Below are 18,851 nucleotides of genomic sequence, written 5' to 3' on the forward strand. Positions count from 1 at the left end.
TTTGCGTTTCGCGCCGGTTCACGGTTACGTTTGTCGAACCCGTTGTGTGCATTTGTTTGTGCTAGTCGCGCACAGGTAAACGTCAACTTAGTACGGCCGAAAAACAGAGATTGGTTTAAAAAGAATATATATATCGAGTTAAGGCAGCGAATGTCTTTTGTCCATCTGTCTGTCGTTGTCCCCTCCAAAGTGCGCGCTTGTTAAACGTGCAAGTATGAACCAAACAGCCCAGCAACACGTTATGTTAGGCGTTCAGACTGCCGCCGAACGGCTGAAAGGCTGTTGGCGGGACGGACCGACTAGTGACGTTTATTAGCTCAACACTCCAAGTCTATAGTAGTGATCTCGCTAACCACCTCTCTATAAGGGCTCCACCCTGCGAGGAAGTCGCCCAAACTCATAAATAAATGCTCTCTCTCTCTCTCTCTCTCTCTCTCTCTCTCTCTCTCTCTCTCTCTCTCTCTCTCTCTCTCTCTCTCTCATTTATCTCTCATGCAGTTGATGGTCTTGAGAAATTATAAGTATGGCAATGCACAGACGAGTCACTACTTGTACGCAGTTAACAAATTTTAACGAAATTTCAATTACAAAACTAATGTATGGATTTTTTTTTTCAAGTGAGGCAAGTTGGCCCTAAATAAGAGGTCCACTGCAGCGACAGTTCACGAATATGCCGAGTGCACTCTTCATTATTTCATTGAACTCCTATCCTTGGTAGACATTTCGTTGTTTAAGTTCTCTGTTCTGTAAACTCTGTTCTGCAAGTTCCTTTGAGAGTGACACACGTGAGAATACTTATACTGGCGCGAGAAGACGAAGATAGCAGCGCACCGAAAACAACCTATACTACAAAACTTTCGCGCGAACAGCGCAGACATCTCCCGATATATCTTAGTACTCGTCACTGTTCGTTCAATATTGTTAGCCCATTGTCCCGTAAATAGCTCATAATGCGGTAAGCTTTACCGCGAAGCAAACAAGCATTGCTGCTCTATAATGCACGCAAGCAGGAAGCCTTTGTGTCGACAGCCGCAACTTCGGAACACGCCCGAGGGGCTTCGAGAAAGTATAGCACGAACGCAGGCGCGCGTATATGCTCTAATTGAAGGGCTCGCCGAAAGGAAAACAGCGTGCCTCGGGTGCGTGCGCCATTGCGGTTGACGACAGGCGTCCGACAGCGGACAGACAGCGTATGCCTGTTTGCTGTCAGCTGGCGCGTCCAGGAAAGAACGAAAAACAAACAAACAAGCGAAATGTCGAGGAAATCGGAGCGGTGCGCGCTGCTCCGGAGAAATTATTCGACCGAGCGAAAGCCAACGGATCGCGAGGAGCACCGACGAAGTGGGCGCTGCGTAAGGTGCACGCGGTAAATGGAGCGCATCGTCGTCCTACTGTGCGTACGTGTATATACGGTCGTGCAGGCTGCCTGGCTCGTCCTATGCCTCGTATGTAGTATGAGCCGCCGTGCGGCGTGCGTGTTACCTCGGGTATGCGTGGCGGGGTGAACAAGCTCGGCTGTGATGTGCGTGCGCGCGTTCTTTGACTGTCACGCAGAGGTTTGCGTGCTCCGTTATTTCCATCGTAAAGAGAAAAGAAGAAGGAAAAAATGATTGCGGAAGAAATCATACTGACAGGAAGAACGCTGGCTAGGAGCTTTGGAAAGCGAGCCCGTGTACTATAGAAAGAACCGCATGTCTTCCGTTAGCCTTTCTTTTTTTTTTGCTGACCTGTCAAAGTCATGATGCATTACTTTGTCTACCAAACAGTCCCGCCTTTGCACCTTAAACGTTTCAGTGAAGCCATTAAAAGGTTGCTTTTTGCGTGGGAAAACGAATGAAAACAAAGATACATGCATGCGCTCACACATGCCGTGGCAGCTCCAGATGATATGTCCCGCGAGGGTAAATATCTACGTCATTATGCATTTTACTGGCGTGCGCAGCACTTGAAAACTGTAAGCTTCGGCTAGCCGGTAGTATAGAAGTCCTTCCTGCACGCTTACCCTAATTCATGTATGCTTCATTACCTAAAACGCTTTAAACATTTTTATTGCTTTTATTTCCGCACGACTGCGAATGCGCCCCCAGCAAACTGTTATCGGCTTCCACGTCTCCGGTTATCGGACACCATCGCTGTACATAACGTCTGCTTGAGTGAGCATAACACGTATGATAACTGGTAGTGTTTAACATTCCAAAGTCGTGGCTTGGTTGCGAGAGATGACGCCGTGGATTACTTCGGATTAGCTTGGATCATCTGGAGTTCCTTAAAGTGCGTTGACATTTTGGCACACGAGCATTTTCTGCAACCCGCACCCGTGCGAACGTGTGGGTCACTGCGGGGAACCGAACGCGGGACTTCGTTCTTAGCAGCAGAACGTCACAGCCACTGAGCAGAAGTAGTAGTAGTAAACGACTTTATTGGGGTCCTGAGGAGCTAGGCAGGGGGCCTGCTAGGTAGGTTCCTACCCAGCCGTCGGCTAGTCCCATGACGGAACAGAGAGGCTATGCCTCTCCGCTCGTTCACGGGCCCTCTGGACAGCCAGGAGCTGGACGTCTTGTTTCGGGTCTGCGATGGCCTTCGTCCATTCTTCTCGGTTAAAATCCTGTAACACAGGGCACTGCCAGAGCATGTGATTTATTGAGCAAAATTCAGTGCCACAATCTGGGCAGAGTGGATCAATGTCCGGGTGGAGCATGGTCAGAAAGCCCCTAGAGTGGTAGGACTCCGTCTGGAGCATGCGGAGGGTGCTAGCTTGTGATCTGTTGAGCTTATGATGGGGGAAGGGAAAACTCTGCCTATTCCCTCTGTAATGATATGTGATTTCGTGAAAAGTAACTAGAGGATCACTATGGACCAGCTCTCCCGAACTCACTCGAGACATCATCCCATCGCGTCATATGAAACCTCGTGCACGGTCGTGGACTATCTCATTGGGGTAAAGGTGACCCGGTAATACGTCTGGTCCCATGTGAGCTGCGAACCAGACTATGTGATGAACAATGTCAGAGGGGTGTTTGCCGTTCAGAATCCTGGCTGCTTTTTTGGCTATTAATCCCGATGCGAACGCTTTAACGGCTGCTCGGGAGTCCGCGTACACCGTAGTGCGTTTGGTGTAAAATAATGCGAGGGCTATAGCAGCCTGTTCCGCCACATCGACCGCGGAGGTCTTCAGCGAGGCTGCCGAGAGTTCTCCCCTGTCATTGACTATTGCTACGGAAAGCTTGTTGGCACTGGCGTGTGGCGCTGCGTCAACAAAGGTCTCCGTTCCGGATATGTTCTGTATGAAAGTTCTAGTCCTCGCAAACCTTCGGCCTTTGTTGTGTTGGGAGTGGTCATTTATTGGAAAAGGGTAAGGGAGTTCCTTGTTTGAATATCAAGTTGCGTGGCATCTCCCTGATTGAAGCTAGGGCGGAGGCCTGCCGCATCCAGCAGTCTTCTGTGTGCTTTGGAGTTTGATAATCTAATAATTTGTGCTGGTCTTTGTGCTTCTAATAACTCCGAAGTTGTGTTGTGTGCTTTCAACGTCATTAATTTCTCTGTGTTAGCCGTGATTGGCACGCCGATCACCCTTTTGACACTTTTGCGCATGAGCTTGTCTAATTTATCTATTTCCGCTTTGGCCCAATTGAGAGCCGCGACTATGTAAATGACATGGCTCAGGAGGAAAGCATGGTGAGCCCTAAGGAGTATATGCTCGCCTATGCCGCCTTTCTTGTTGGACACTCTCATAATAAAGCTAAGAATGTTCGCCCTTTTCATGGTGAGATGGGCTATATAGTCTGTCTATAGAGCAGTCCTGCGGCTTTTCACACTTAGGGTAATAGTAATCTCTGTTGTAGCAGTGGCACGGTACCCAGCCCATACAGACGCTATGACGACAGATATAAAGAAAGTTAACTTGAATTGAAAGCGTGCCGATTGTAAATCACTAAACGTACATAAGCTAGTCAGTGATCATGATGGACTTGCGCAGGAAATCCATACACTTCTTCGCGAGCATAAATGAGCTATCGTTGAATGAAAGAATGGGAAGAACACAGATGCGTGCTGCATCCAGGTGAAGGAAATTTCTCAGCGAATGCTTCCTTCGGAAGTAAACTGTGAGCCTCAAGGAGCAGAAAGTGTCCTAAAGCTTTCTCTTACGAGGTCCTTTTCAGTGATCAGACAGGTTTCTATCTCTTGTTGCCTGTTAACCTGTGACGAAATACTAGGTATGACACTTAAAGCGAATAGATTTCTTTGGCTATTTCACCCATTTTCATGGTCGGCGGCGGGGCTTTCTCCGTCGATGCAAAGGCGCCGACGCAAAGGGCACGTGTGCTTTCGCGCAAGCGAATTGGCGCGGCTGCGTCCGTCGCATTGTCGCTCGAGAGTTTTGTCGCATCTGACAGTTTACATGCAATGGTGAGTAGGTGGCGCTGTGTTCCATTTCTCCGCCGCATGAATTGATGGCTGCGTTTGTAGCCGAAGTCCATTGCGCGTCTTTTGTCAAGATGTGCTGTTATGATGTACCGTATCTTTCCGACTCACCCCAAAGCTTCCTTAGAACGACTTCCACGGTGAGTAGGATACGCAATATATTAAAGCGAATGGTTAGAGAAGTATATAGAGAGCGCTGGAAAAAAGCGCACGCGCACAGCCGTTCTTACGCCATCGTCGTCACGCCAGATCGTCATTCTGTTGTCGTGATGCCGTCTTGGTCGGGCTGCCGTCGTCTTCGCGCCGTCATCACCTGCAGCATGGAATGGCATGAAGTGTGACGCAGAAAAATCAAGGACACAAGAAAAAAAATCAAACACAGACTTAGCGCTCGTGTGTCTGTGTTTCGTCTCATCTATGTTTTCTGGCTTTTGCTGCGCTACGCTGAATGCCATTCCATGATGATCAACCAACAAGCCCCATATCGCCACTATCCTTGATCGCCTCCATCGTACACGCGTTCCATCGCCGTCACACCGTCATCGTCACGCTGTCGTGCCGCCTACCAAAACATATTGACGATGACTTGCGCCGCTATCTTCAAACACCGTTATCGACGTCAGAGGTATATGCTTCACAAGTATTGCTATAGTGTGTGTCCACTTGGTTTATGCGGTCCGCATATATAAGGGGAGGCTTACATTGGCAATCATCCTCGATGGTTTCTCCAACAATTTTTTTTATGCAACGAGCAGTTGCCCCCCTGTGTTGACGTAGAATTACAGTTTCGTGACTCTTATTATTGTCCATCGTTGTGTGTCGTTTCTACCGCGTTAACTTCCAGCACGCTGTGTACGATTCACGCCTTGAGTCAACATGTGCAGTCACCGATCGGGTTTCGGCTAGGTATGTGAAATGCTCTCGGTAGTTATACAAACGCGTTTGGCTGACGTGCAAAGCGTTAAGCCTCTCTTGTGAGGCTCCTTGCTCGTAATTATACTGGATCAGGAGATTGTGCATGCGAGCGCAATCCGTCCGGAACGCGGTGGCCGCGAGAGAGCACACACGTGCTGGGACGCAGCACGGCGGCGACTCGGAAACTGCGTCGACGCAGCCCACTGCAGGCCTCGCCCAGAGCGGAGACCGGATTCCGAGCTCTTAATTATGGACGAACCGGTCGGGCCGCGGATCGCGCTCCGCGGCAATGGCTATATACGGCAATGTTTTCGCCGCCGAACGCCGTGCCACGCGGAGCTTGGTCCGGAGTCAATTAGGCTGATGAAGGCCCGGTGTTTTCTTGCGCGAACGCGTTGTAACAACCCGTTCCCTATACGCGTGGGCGTTTCGGTCGATGACAACGGAACGGGGGTTCGCCACCGAGCCCACACGTCGTGAAACAAGAGTGCTGCGTTGATGGTGAAACCTCGCGAAGCCGTGATTGATCCCCAAAAGTGCCGTAGATTACATGTATAGGCTGCGCTCTATCATAATTTCTTCAACAAGTCTTGGATGGAGATGGATGGATGGATAAAATTTATTGGATCTATTTAAATGTGGTTGGGCCCCTAGGCGTCCGGGAGACCCCTGGCCGACATCTCTAGGCAAGCGCGGTCCACCAGCCAGAGCTGGTCATCCGAGCAAGTGACCCGAAGAGCGGCCTCCCACGAGGAATGTGGCGCTGTAAATGTCGGCAGTTTATCTTCACGTCGATTTGAAATTCTGACCTCAAGATTGTACAAATATGATACGGTTGGCTAAAATTACAAAGACAGCTCTATATGCGCCGCATATGATGCAATATGGTTGGTTTTGATATGCATTCTGGGTGCTTTTTGTATGATTTCACTCCCACCTGCTGCTACATGCACTGAGTGGTTGCGAGCGAGCGAGCGCGCGCGCGCGCCCGTGTGTGTGTGTGTGTGTGTGTGTGTGTGTGTGTGTGTGTGTGTGTGTGTGTGTGTGTGTGTGTGTGTGTGTGTGTGTGTGTGTGTGTGTGTGTGTGTGTGTGTGTGTGTGTGTGTGTGTGTGTGTGTGTGTGTGTGTGTGTGTGTGTGTGTGTGTGTGTGTGTGTGTGTGTGTGTGTGTGTACCTAAACAGAGATTTCTGTGTCGCCTCTCGACATTTAGTTGTCAAAAATATTCTGGTCCATATATGGTCTTTCTTTACGTTTTTTTTAATAATGAAAAGAGTGATCATTCAACACTTGGCATAAATTCTCTCAAGGCGTCCGTGTGAAAAAGAAGGGATGAAGGTGAGACCTGCTAGGAGGTGTATCGGACAGGGCCAGCAACCGTGTTTTGTAGCTACAATGCATTCCATTTTCCATTCTCAGTTTGTTATCAATCGTACTGATTAGAGGCACGTCCGAGCACGACAACGAGAAAATTAGAAAATAAAACGAATTCTTACAAAATTCGGCTTCGATGGGAAATATTTTGCTCACTTCTCAAACGCTATTTGGGCCATAGTTACCTCCAAAAAGTTACTAGAGGAAACTCTAACGTTGCGCTCATTCCGATGCCACGGAAATGACGCTTAGTACATGGTGTTTGGATCGCACCGCTGGTACGATCTGTTGGGAACTCGGCGCTGACGCCCGTGGTTGTACCTGGGTCGCAAGCCCCAAGGGTAGCGTTGGCCTGGCGGCCTGGGGTACAACTGGAAGCATCCGAAGGTCCCGGCAAAGCATGAGTCGACTGGTAACAACGAAACAACTTGTTTATTTTAACATCGCAAAGAGTTGGCGGTCAGGTTTGACCGAAGTAGAGAGACGGGAGAGCACTTTACTCAACAGAAGAAATCGGAGCCCTCCTTTTGGCGTCCGGGGGCAGCTGTTTTTATACTCTCGCAGTTGAGGGCAAGAAGGAACCCCTCAAAAGACGAGCACGTGAATGTACAATGGGCTAATGGTGACGCACACTGTCGAAGCGCTGCCGTAGCACCATGTCGAGCACGATCTCGTAGCACCCTGTCGTAGCGCTGCCGTAGCACCATGTCGAGCACGATCTCGTAGCACCCTGTCGTAGCGCTGCCGGTCGGGCACAATGACTGTAATGAGAGGATGATCCCTGCTTTCGCTTCGCCTGGTTCGGGCACAATGACTGGAATGAGAGGGTGATCCTTTGCGGTCGCATCGCCGCAGTCGCGCCTGGAAACACCTGCCGATGAGCGTTGCGGCGACGACGATCGGGCCAAAATGTCTGCCGCCCCGCCGCAGTCGCGCCGGCAAAACCACGTGTCGCAGGCGAAACGCAACAGACCGCCCCGCCGGGGGAAGGAGATCCCGATGGACAGGGGACTGCATCCGCTGTCCGGAGGGATGTCGCTCGATGATGCTCATAACCGAAGTCGGGCGTCCCTCGACGTTTCTTGAGCGCAGCGCACAGAGAAGGCCTCGTTCTCTCGTTCAGGTTCGCACGGGACACTGCAAAGTGACTTCGGGAGAGTTCACATTTTTGTTCTCGTTCCCGGCAAGCGTTAGAACTACGCTGAAACTCAACCGCTCAGTCAGCAAGCACGGCACAACCCTCACTAAGCCCTGCCAGGCTCTTTCCCCTTTTTATACCACTGCCTAGTTCCTTACAGTAGTCTAGCATCACTCAGAACGCGTCCACAAATTGAAAAATTGCACTAGAAAGCATATCATCACTTTGAAACACTAAACAAAAGCAATATGTTAAAAAAAATCCTGCCTCAGGAAGAAAAACATCAGTAACAAACAATTTTGAGGCTGATTCCTACGTTAGGGGCTTCGACTTAAGCCATCGGCGTTACCGTTGAGACTCCCCTTTTTGTAACGCACCTCAAAGGAATATTGTTGTAAAGCGAGGCTCCAGCGCAGGAGGCGGCCATTTTTGGGAGAGATGGTCTGCAGCCATTGGAGAGGGCAGTGATCCGTCTCAATGATAAACCTCGAGCCGGCTAGATAGCATGACAATTTCTGAACGGCCCACACGAGACACGCACACTCTTTCTCGGTGGCGCTATACGCCTGCTCACGACTGGACAGCTTACGACTAGCATACAGGACGGGGTGTTCTACTTCTCCATTTTCCCGTTGGCACAGTACAACGCCCATGCCTCGCTCACTAGCATCGCACTGAACAACGAACCCTTTTGTATAGTCTGGCGATCGTAGCACAGGCTGGCTTGTTAGGGCACTCTTTAGGGCGCTAAAAGCTCTTTCCTTTGTCTCGTCCCAGACGACTGTTTGAGGCTCTGTTTTTCTTAGAGCATCCGTCAGGGGAGCCGCGATATCAGAGTACCTAGGGATGTACCTCTGATAGTAGCCGGCGACACCTAAGAACGACCGAATATCGGTCTTTGTGCGCGGTTGCGGAAAGTCTCGCACAGCGGCCACTTTTATTTCAGAGGGGCGGCGACGACCCTGACCAATCACGTGACCGAGGTAGACAACCTCGGCCTGTGCTAACTGGCACTTAGGAGCCTTTACTGTCAAGCCTGCTTCGCGCAGGCGGGTTAGCACTGCCCGCAAGTGTGTCATATGCTCAGACCAGGATGCGGAGAATATCGCTACGTCGTCTAGATACGGTAAAGCGAATTCTTGCTGTCCCCGCAACACTTTATCCATGAGACTTGAAAAACAGTATGGCGCGTTCTTCAAACCAAAACTCAACACTTTAGGACGGAATGTTCCCATTGGTGAAATGAACGCCGCATACCTACTAGCCTCTTCGGTAAGTGGAACCTGCCAATAACCCCTGACAAGATCTAGGGTGGAAATAAACTGAGCGCTACTAACTTTCTCAAGGCGCTCCTCGATGTTAGGGATCGGATAAATTTGATCCTTAGTGATGGAATTAAGCCTGCGGTAGTCGACGCAAGGACGAGGTTCCTTGCCCGGTACCTCAACTAAAATCAAAGGGGAGGTATAATCACTCTCACCTGCCTCAATAACACCGAGCTGTAGCATTTTCTTTACCTCAGCCTTCATAATATCGCTCTGGCGGGGTGACACCCGATACGCCTTGGATCGTACTGGCTCTGGGGAGGTAAGTTCTATATCATGAGTAAGTACAGAAGTCCTACCAGGCCTCTCAGAGAACAGACCTTGAAACTCCTGTAATAGCTGGTGTAGTTCGGTTTTCTGCTCGGGCGACAGTGGTGCTTTACTGATAAGGTCACTAATGACTTGACCGGTGTCTTCCCTGTTCGTCACTGAGCCTAGTCCCGGAAGCTCGACCGGAAGCTCTTCAGGAACGTTTACCATCATGCACACCACTGCTTCCCTTTGTCTATAAGGTTTGAGCAGATTACAGTGGTAAACTTGCTGTGCTTTCCGCTTTCCTGGCAGACTTACCACGTAGTTAACGTCCGACAGTTTCTGAACAATTCGTGCTGGGCCCTCCCACTGCACGTCTAGTTTGTTGTTTAGCGATGTGCGCAATATCATGACCTCATCGCCAACCTCAAAACGACGGGCCCTGGCTGTCCGATCATAATAAACCTTGGCCCTCTGCTGGGCCTTTGTCATTGCTTCACCTGACAACTCCTGTGCCCTTCTTAAGCGTTCGAGGAGCTTAAGTACGTACTCCACCACGACTGGGTCGTCGCCCCTACCTTCCCACGATTCTCGAAGCATGCGAAGCGGAGATCGAAGCGAGCGACCGTACACCAGTTCAGCTGGCGAAAACCCCGTAGCCGCATGCGGCGCGGTCCTTAAAGCAAACATCACCCCAGGCAGACACAGCTCCCAGTCAGTTTGATGTTCAAAACACAAGGCTCTCAACACGCGCTTCATGACGGAGTGGAGCTTCTCAACGGAATTCGACTGTGGGTGGTACACTGAGCTGTGTAACAGCTTTACCCCACACCTTTCGAGAAAAGTTGTCGTCACAGCGCTAGTAAACACTGTGCCCTGATCTGATTGGATTTCCGCAGGGAAACCAACTCGCGCAAATATGGACAGTAGTGCATTAACTATCTCCACTGGGCTGAGTTCTTTAAGCGGCACTGCTTCAGGGAACTTTGTCGCTGGGCAGATCACAGTCAAAATGTGTCCGTACCCCGTGGCTGTTACCGGCAGAGGTCCCACAGTATCAATAACGAGCCGTCTAAAAGGCTCCGTAATGATAGGTACCAATTTCAACGGCGCCCTCGATTTGTCCCCTGGTTTGCCCACCCGCTGACAAGTGTCACATGTCCTCACGAAATGGTCTGCGTCCCGAAAACACCCTGGCCAATAGTACTCTTGCAAGAGACGGTCCTTAGTTTTCTTAACTCCAAGGTGTCCGGACCACGAACCCCCGTGTGACAAGCGCAACAGATCCTGACGATAGCATTGAGGCACGATCAGCTGATCGAACTCCACTCCTCTGCGGTCTAGATACTTCCGGTACAGGACTCCACCTCTTTCCACAAAACGCGCAGTTTTCCTGGCGATACCTTCTTTGACATTGCAGCGCACGTTTTCCAGGCTGCCATCCTTGTTTTGCTCGGCTATCAAAGCCGTCCGGCTGACTTTTAGCAACCTATCAAGTCCGTCTGACGTAGGCGCGATGAGCAAATCAGTAGATAGCTCTTCTAACTTTCCCGTGTCGGGCGTTTCCTCTCCAGTATCTGGCGCCTTTAACGTTACAGACTCAAGTTTATTCAGTTCGGGCGTGCTCGGAATATCAGCTTGCTGCGCCTCTGACCCTTTTTCGTTGTTTGATAACGTCGGCCCCGCAACTACCGCCTTTGCAGCGAGCTCCCGAACCTTCGACCTGGTTAAGGCCTGAACACTAGCTTCACCAAACAAAAGCCCCTTCTCGCGCAGGAGGTGATCGGACCTGTTTGAAAATAGGTACGGGTACTGGGGTGGCAGCATAGATGACACTGCCGCCTCTGTCTCAAGCGCTCCGAAAGGTCCTTCAATAAGCACCTTTGCTACTGGCAGACACACGCTATGAGCTTCCACGGCTTGCTTGATCCACGCGCACTCGCCCGTGAACATATGGGGTTCTACGTAAGACGGGTGAACTACATCCATCGTAGCTGCGGAATCGCGAAGCACTCGGCACTCTTTCCCGTTCACGAGGAGGTCTCGCATGTAAGGCTCGAGAAGCTTCATGTTCTCGTCAGTGCTGCCTATTGAAAAAAACACAACTTTTGGTGTTGTTTCCGGACACTGCGCCGAAAAGTGACCCGGCTTCTGGCACGTATAACAAACGCCCGCTCGCCTCATCTCGAACCGCTTTCTGCGTTCGGCTTCGGCTGCCGCCGTCTCCTTAGGTTCGGTCGCACTGCTTCCACTCGCATCCGCACTACGCGTGTTCCCCTTTGCTCTCATGGGTGTGAACTTCGGCCTCTCGAACTTCGAGCCAAATTCACCCTTTTGACCATCCTTAGCTCCGCGAGCCCGACGCGTCACAAACTCCTCGGCTAGCTCAGCGGCTTTAGCCACCGTACAAACGTCTGGCCTATCCAAGACCCAGTATCGCACGTTCTCCGGTAACCGACTATAAAACTGTTCTAGCCCGAAGCACTGCAGAACTTTATCGTGGTCACCAAACGCTTTCTCTTCTTTGAGCCACTCCTGCATGTTCGACATAAGCCTATACGCAAACTCTGTATATGACTCACTTTTGCCTTTCTCATTTTCCCGAAACTTCCGACGGAACGCCTCCGCAGACAGCCGGTACTTTTTTAGAAGACTCGATTTCACTTTGTCGAAATCCTCTGCCTCCTCTCTATCCAAGCGAGCGACTACGTCGGCCGCCTCGCCGGGTAACAAAGTGAGCAAGCGCTGTGGCCACGTTTCCCGAGAGAACCCCTGCTTCTCGCACGTTCGCTCAAAGTTAACCAGGAACAAACCAATGTCCTCTCCAAGCTTAAACGGCCGCATCAGGTCAGTCATTTTGAACAATACTCGTTCTCCTGCACCGTGTGCCTGACTTCTATTACGAGCGCGTTCCATCTCTACCTCGAGACGCTTCATTTCCAAAGCGTGTTCGCGCTCTTCTTTTTTCTCTTGTTGCTCTCGCTCTTTCTGTTCTTTACGTTCACGCTCTTCTTTTTCTTTCTGTTCTTTAAGTTCGCGCTCCTGTCTTTTTGACCTCTCCTCAATAGTCTCAAGGCATTCCGACAGCTCGTCATCCTTAGCCTCTAACTCAAGAATAGCCTTTAGCAGTTCAGGTTTTCTTAGTTTGTCTGAGACATCCAGACCCAACTCTCTTGCAAGCTCCAACAATTTCGGTTTGCGCAACGACTTCAAATCCATGGCTGCTCTGAATGCTGCTTTCTCTACTGCTTACTATTGTCTTGCCGCAAACTAACCCGGCAGCAACGACAACCACAATTACCAGCTCTGTTTCTGACACTAACAAAAAGCCTGGCAAAGCTCAGAAGAAGAAAGTCCCGCACTCACCAAACCTCGCAGGCAGGAATTCCGCGCAGTCGTTCCGCTGCAGGCAACCAGTCGTCACACAGGGCTCGTTGCACTGCTCCCGGATCGTCGTTGAGCTGCTCAGCATACAGTCAACTGCATCTCTTTGCTGCTGGCCTCCGTTGTCGCGATCTCACCGCTGGCAGACAGTTGTTTGAAGTCGGAGGCGATCTCACCGCTGCCAACCAGATGTTTGGATCGCACCGCTGGTACGATCTGTTGGGAACTCGGCGCTGACGCCCGTGGTTGTACCTGGGTCGCAAGCCCCAAGGGTAGCGTTGGCCTGGCGGCCTGGGGTACAACTGGAAGCATCCGAAGGTCCCGGCAAAGCATGAGTCGACTGGTAACAACGAAACAACTTGTTTATTTTAACATCGCAAAGAGTTGGCGGTCAGGTTTGACCGAAGTAGAGAGACGGGAGAGCACTTTACTCAACAGAAGAAATCGGAGCCCTCCTTTTGGCGTCCGGGGGCAGCTGTTTTTATACTCTCGCAGTTGAGGGCAAGAAGGAACCCCTCAAAAGACGAGCACGTGAATGTACAATGGGCTAATGGTGACGCACACTGTCGAAGCGCTGCCGTAGCACCATGTCGAGCACGATCTCGTAGCACCCTGTCGTAGCGCTGCCGTAGCACCATGTCGAGCACGATCTCGTAGCACCCTGTCGTAGCGCTGCCGGTCGGGCACAATGACTGTAATGAGAGGATGATCCCTGCTTTCGCTTCGCCTGGTTCGGGCACAATGACTGGAATGAGAGGGTGATCCTTTGCGGTCGCATCGCCGCAGTCGCGCCTGGAAACACCTGCCGATGAGCGTTGCGGCGACGACGATCGGGCCAAAATATCTGCCGCCCCGCCGCAGTCGCGCCGGCAAAACCACGTGTCGCAGGCGAAACGCAACAATGGGTAAATCTGTCTAATCTTCCTGCTTGTGGCTTAAAATGCTCTTGTGATGTTATTTCTTGCGCGTTTTCCTTCTAAATTACCGTGCGCTCATAATTTTCTAAACACAGCAGGACATTTAATGACTGCACACATGTGTAATCATGCGCATTGTCGCATTTATAACAAAATAGTTTGCGGAAAATTACCTATTTGCAAAGTCGCGAAGCCGTTTGAAGCCACGAGGACGAAGTTTACGCAAAGCAATGCACTAACCATCATTAATCCCATTTCTCTCTGAACAGCCGCACTTGCAGCTCCCGTAGGCACAAACACCAGAGTTCCCTCTGGTAACTTTTGCACGAAGCTCTATGGTTTACAAAACTATGTATGTGTTTCTGCATGCGTCACCAGTCTTAAATGAAACCTTGAGCACCAGCTGCGTAAGAACACCTCAAGCGCAGAACGTTCAGCCGAGACAAGCGAACCCTTTCGCTGTATACCTTTCCCGACCGCCTGGTGGGGTATCCCAACAGCACAGCGGCGGCCGCTTCCTTGTCACGGTTCGCGCCAGTGGAAGCGGATTTCGCCTCGCGATATAGAATGGGGCAGGCACACAAGCGCCTGCAGCGCAGCGGGAAAGCGTCAAGGCCCAGCGGCCGCGCTTGTGTGTACGTGACGTAAGCCGGGAGGCCGGCTGCGTCGTCTTCGTCTTCGCGGCGCCTTTTCGCAAGCCCGTGGCCGATCACCTTTCGTTCCAATGCGCCACCAGGCGTGACATATCACCTTTCGGAGGCGCCGAAGAAGAGCGCTGCTCCGCTGGCCGACTGCCGATGGTCACGGCGGCGGCAGAGAGCCGCCAGCACGCCTTGCAAGCCAAGCGCCTTGGCGCGCACCAACGGCCGTAGCCGAGGACTCCCTCCTCCGCTGCTCTCCAGCAGCCGAGACCGGTCGAGTGTTTCTCGACGCTTCATTTGTGCCGCGCTGCATGGCGGAGGTATCGGACGCCCGTGAACGGACGGTTCTGGAGTCGTTTGCGAACTGCTGCATGTATATTGTCTCTTCTCTTTTCTTTTGTCTATCTTCTCAAGGCGGTTTCTGTTCCTCCTTATTCTTATTCTTGCCTGGAGCCTATGTGTTGTTCGTTTGCGTGTGTGTGCAAGCTTTGCTGATGGCTGTGTGGTGGGCCGAAGGACTCGGCGCCCATCGTGTTTCCCTCTGTCGTTTTGCGCGCATACTCCGCCGACGTCGCATTTTAGTTGAGCGCATTTGTTTTGAAACCATAGGCTTGGCAGTACCGGCCCGATTTGTTGTCATCGGGCCAGTGTTCTCGCCGTACAACAACCAGAGAACCCAACTGCTCTATCAGTCCAGGAATATCTGGCCATACGCCATACTCCACGACGTCTCTCGTATTCACCCGACCTGTCGCCATGGGATTTCTTTTCGTTTACCCGTGCGAAAATGCCGTCTGAAGGGAAGCGTCATGAAGATATCGCAGCAGTCTGAACTGCTATGGATAATGCGTTGAAGAACATCCCGGATGAAGCTTTCTCTGTTTGCTTATATGACTTACAGAAACGGCGGCAGCTAGATAGACGAGAAGACTGTTTTGACAACACCTAAAGTTATTGATTTGTAAGTTGAATACATGATTTCTTTACGAGCTCAGTTCTGGAACTTTTCTGGCATTGTACTTTGTTACGGGATGGTAGGAATACTTGTAGAAACGTAGCATCGTCAATGCGAAGCTAATGTAGCCCTCCATTCGTCGAGAAAGTAGACTTGTTCATCGGAGCACCTAATAAACGTCACTTTTTCAATATGCCTATTTATCTGACGTGGGCTTGTGCTCGCGCGCTCATCAAGATGCATAAACTCCAAGGAGTGCCGTGATTTAATAATAACTCGACGTCCCTCGCAGGTTCTCGATGGAAATCGCAATATTACATTAGGTTCTTCTGGCGAATTGTACTTTATAATAGCAAGCGGGCTGCTGTTGCGTAGAGTTTAGGCTTGATATGCCAGGAGAAGACATACAGGTAATGGAATGGTGACGGCCCCGACTTCAAGTTCCCGCATTGTGTTTCTCTGACGTCACAGATAGATGCAACGTCTGGTTAAAGTTAATTGTTTGGCGAAAAAGATCGCTCACATCGTATCCGGAAACAAAACAAGAACTGAGGCAGTCAACTTGTGTTGGCTTTTGTAGCAAACGGGATTAAGTCTGGTTAACCTCCCTGCATTTCCTTCCTCCCTCCTCTCTCTCAGGCACAAGAAGGTTCTAAGTACTCGAAAATGTCACAAAATCCATGACATCACGCATTAACGCAGTATAACGTGGTCAACGAAGTCAGTGACGTCGTTGGCACAGATGTTTAGTTATGTGGGACATTCAATGAAGGGAAGCTTCACCGTCTTCTTCCACTGAGCAATACTATAAATATTTTAGTCGTACCAATGCAGGGAAAACTTTCAACTCTATAGGTGTAATATAATCTAGCGTTTTCCTTTATCTTTATTTTAGTAGCGCCGAAATGAAATTATCTCGCTCCACGAACACCACTGCTTCACGCCGTTCGATATCTCCAAAGGACAACTGCCATCATTCTCGGCAGCTTGTCCAGAAGGAGCGCGGCGGCCTTTCACGCAGTGGAGAGAAATAAAAGAAGGAAACGACAGGAACGGCCCAGCTGAGAAGTTCGTGAGCAGGCCGGCACCGCACGTTGTCCCTCGCTCGAGGTAATAGGAGATGCACGAGGACGCCTCTTCCTCCGCGGGAGGGCCACTCCGGATGGCCCGTGGCCCGTGACGGAACACTGCGCGTCGCCGTCCTTGCCACGCCCGCTGGCTCCGAAATCCTGTAACACGCTCGCCCCCCCACCGGGTGTTCTTGTAGCACCGCAGGCACGACGGCGGCTGCGCTCTTCAATTTGCAGCGCCGTCCCGCAAAGGTAGCGCGCGAGGGACGCCGCTCACCGGTGGAAGTGCCCACGCACTCCGTTGTTCGTGGGCGCCGGTGCTTCCCATGCGTGCTCGCGTGCTTGCACTGCCGCGCGCTTCGGCGCCGAGAGAGAGAAAGAGAACGCTGCGCCGGCGTTGTGCATCTTATGCATGCAGCGCTGCAGTGCGAGGAAGGCCAACGCGCGTGCTCGGGACACGCTGACTGGTCGCTCCGCGTTGGCGAGGTTGTTGTGTTTGCCCGCGCCGAGCTCTGCCGTCATGCCTGGCTGGAGCTGTGCCGCTCGAGAGCTCGGGGCGATTGAAAATGATCGTTGTGGGCGTTGATACCTAAGGAATTGAAAAGCTGCGACGTTGACGGTTGCTGTGGCAACGGTTGTTGTGGTACGGCAAAAATAATTCTGCGTTGTATAAACGTGGGAAGACATACCCGCAAGTCACCTTGTTCCAGCAGGTCTGTGTTGAATGAAGAGTGAAGTCGGTTGGCATTCTCCTTCCCTGTTGCGAACCGTTCACATTAAGATGTGCCATTTGCTATGCGCACGCCTAAGGGAGGATCTATAGCAGATTGACTGTGCCCTTACCACAAACAGTTTCAAATTGGCAGCGCCTGTGTGATGTGTCATCATACGTAAGCGTGACGGACATCGTCGTGCCTGGCGGCACTTCATTAAGCGACTCTTAAGTCGAATGTCGTTAAGCGACATTCTCCTAAGCGACTGTCATGCACTTATGTGACGTGCTTGCCCTGGTCTATCATGTCAGCTGCGAATACTGTGCAGAAATGATCAAGTTACAAGTTTCCATCGATATTCAAAGCAGTCACGCTAGGACGCCGTTTCAAGCAATTTGTGTGACCTGGCTAGATGGTTGGTGCTGCGTTCGCTGTTGCACGGTTTTTGTGGAAGCTGTTTCAAAACTTATTAGTGCCACTCGTCAAGGAGACTGCTTATGTCGTTTATCACCTTCCAATTAGAACAAGCAATCTTGCTACGTGAGTATTGACCATGCAACAACTATCGTGTATCTGTTCTCGCTACTGCGTCCAACGCATCTTTCTCCGCACAACCAAGCATTCCCTCGGGCTCTCCTTCTAAGCATTTGACCAGCCTTCGTGTCAATTAAGAGAACCTTAACGTGGGCCTCCTTGAATTGCTGAGTGACACGGGCTTCGGTCTGTCCTCATCGTAAGCCACTCGTATCTCTCACCATTCTCTTTCACTTCTATTTGAGCAAAGGAAGCAGCAGGTCAGAGGAGCAACCTCTCAGATCAACCTCTCTTCCTCCGAATAAGCGATCCCCTTTTAAATAAGCAAAAAAGAAAGAAAGGCACAGACAGGCGAGCAATAACAAAACTAAATGCAGACTATAAGGTCTACGTAATCTTGAAAGAAACCAAAAGTATAGGACAGCGCCTCAACAAGTGCTTGTCTTGTGCCTGCCTTCTTGTGTCCCGTCTAAGGCGCCTGTTTGTGAAAGCGTGCAAGTTCGCGACATGCATACTTTGCCAGTGCTTCGAAGTTATGAACGAAAAGGTCGCCAGGACACTTTTCGCGGATCCCGCGATGTGAAAGCATTACGCTGAACTGTACATTGCCGAAGACAGAGAAGACCAACGCAGGCGATAAAGAACTCGCCGCAAATGTCTGGCATCCCGCAGAAAGCGTCCGCAGATTTCGATGCTGCTTGGTGGCAGACTGATACTTGTTGCTGGGTTAGTACGTTCATACTTGGTTCAGGTGTAAAGTACGCGATGCGATGTCAGATATGTAATGACAAGAAAGACGCTAGATACTCTGACGCCTTTTTCTGTACTGCCGTTTCTTCGCATTATTTCGCATATTTTATACGATAACCGTATTTAGCGGATATTGTGTGTCTAAATTAGTAAATAGTTAACCAATGGACGCTTAGGTCGGCTGTAAGAAATCTGGACGTTTCCATATTGTTGCCGGTACACTATGTGTACCGGCTATTTTATCGTCCAATTTAATTTAAAGGAGACGTAAGAACATGTTATGCTCAACGAGCAAAGGATATTTCGAGAGTGCCCCTCGAAGTCGGTATTAGTTCAATCCAGTCCCGACGAAAATTTCTGACGATGATGCAGATATAGGCCGGACAGAAAGAGAGAAAAAAAGGTTTAATGAAAAGAAACGCGGAGAGGTTGGATGTAGGTGTGCCTCTCTGGCCCGCTACTG

General features: G+C 50.7%; 1 protein-coding gene across 3 annotated transcripts in view; it reads left to right on the forward strand.

Annotated features, from left to right (window-relative positions):
* The window catches only part of LOC142585591 (protein FAM107B), a 189,018-nt gene that overhangs the window by 25,781 nt on the left and 144,386 nt on the right, over nt 1-18,851 (forward strand). The window contains exon 1 of one of the 3 annotated variants that reach the window (XM_075696466.1): nt 4,495-4,562. The exons of 1 other annotated variant lie outside the window; for it this stretch is intronic. In XM_075696466.1, the coding sequence (XP_075552581.1) occupies nt 4,507-4,562 (56 nt within the window). In that variant the 5' untranslated portion in view covers nt 4,495-4,506. Of the gene's footprint in view, nt 1-4,494; nt 4,563-17,252; nt 17,282-18,851 lie in introns of those variants that run through there. One more of the 3 variants, XM_075696467.1, reaches the window with a different exon arrangement.

Source organism: Dermacentor variabilis, chromosome 6, assembly GCF_050947875.1.
Source record: "Dermacentor variabilis isolate Ectoservices chromosome 6, ASM5094787v1, whole genome shotgun sequence".
Lineage (NCBI taxonomy): Eukaryota > Metazoa > Arthropoda > Arachnida > Ixodida > Ixodidae > Dermacentor > Dermacentor variabilis.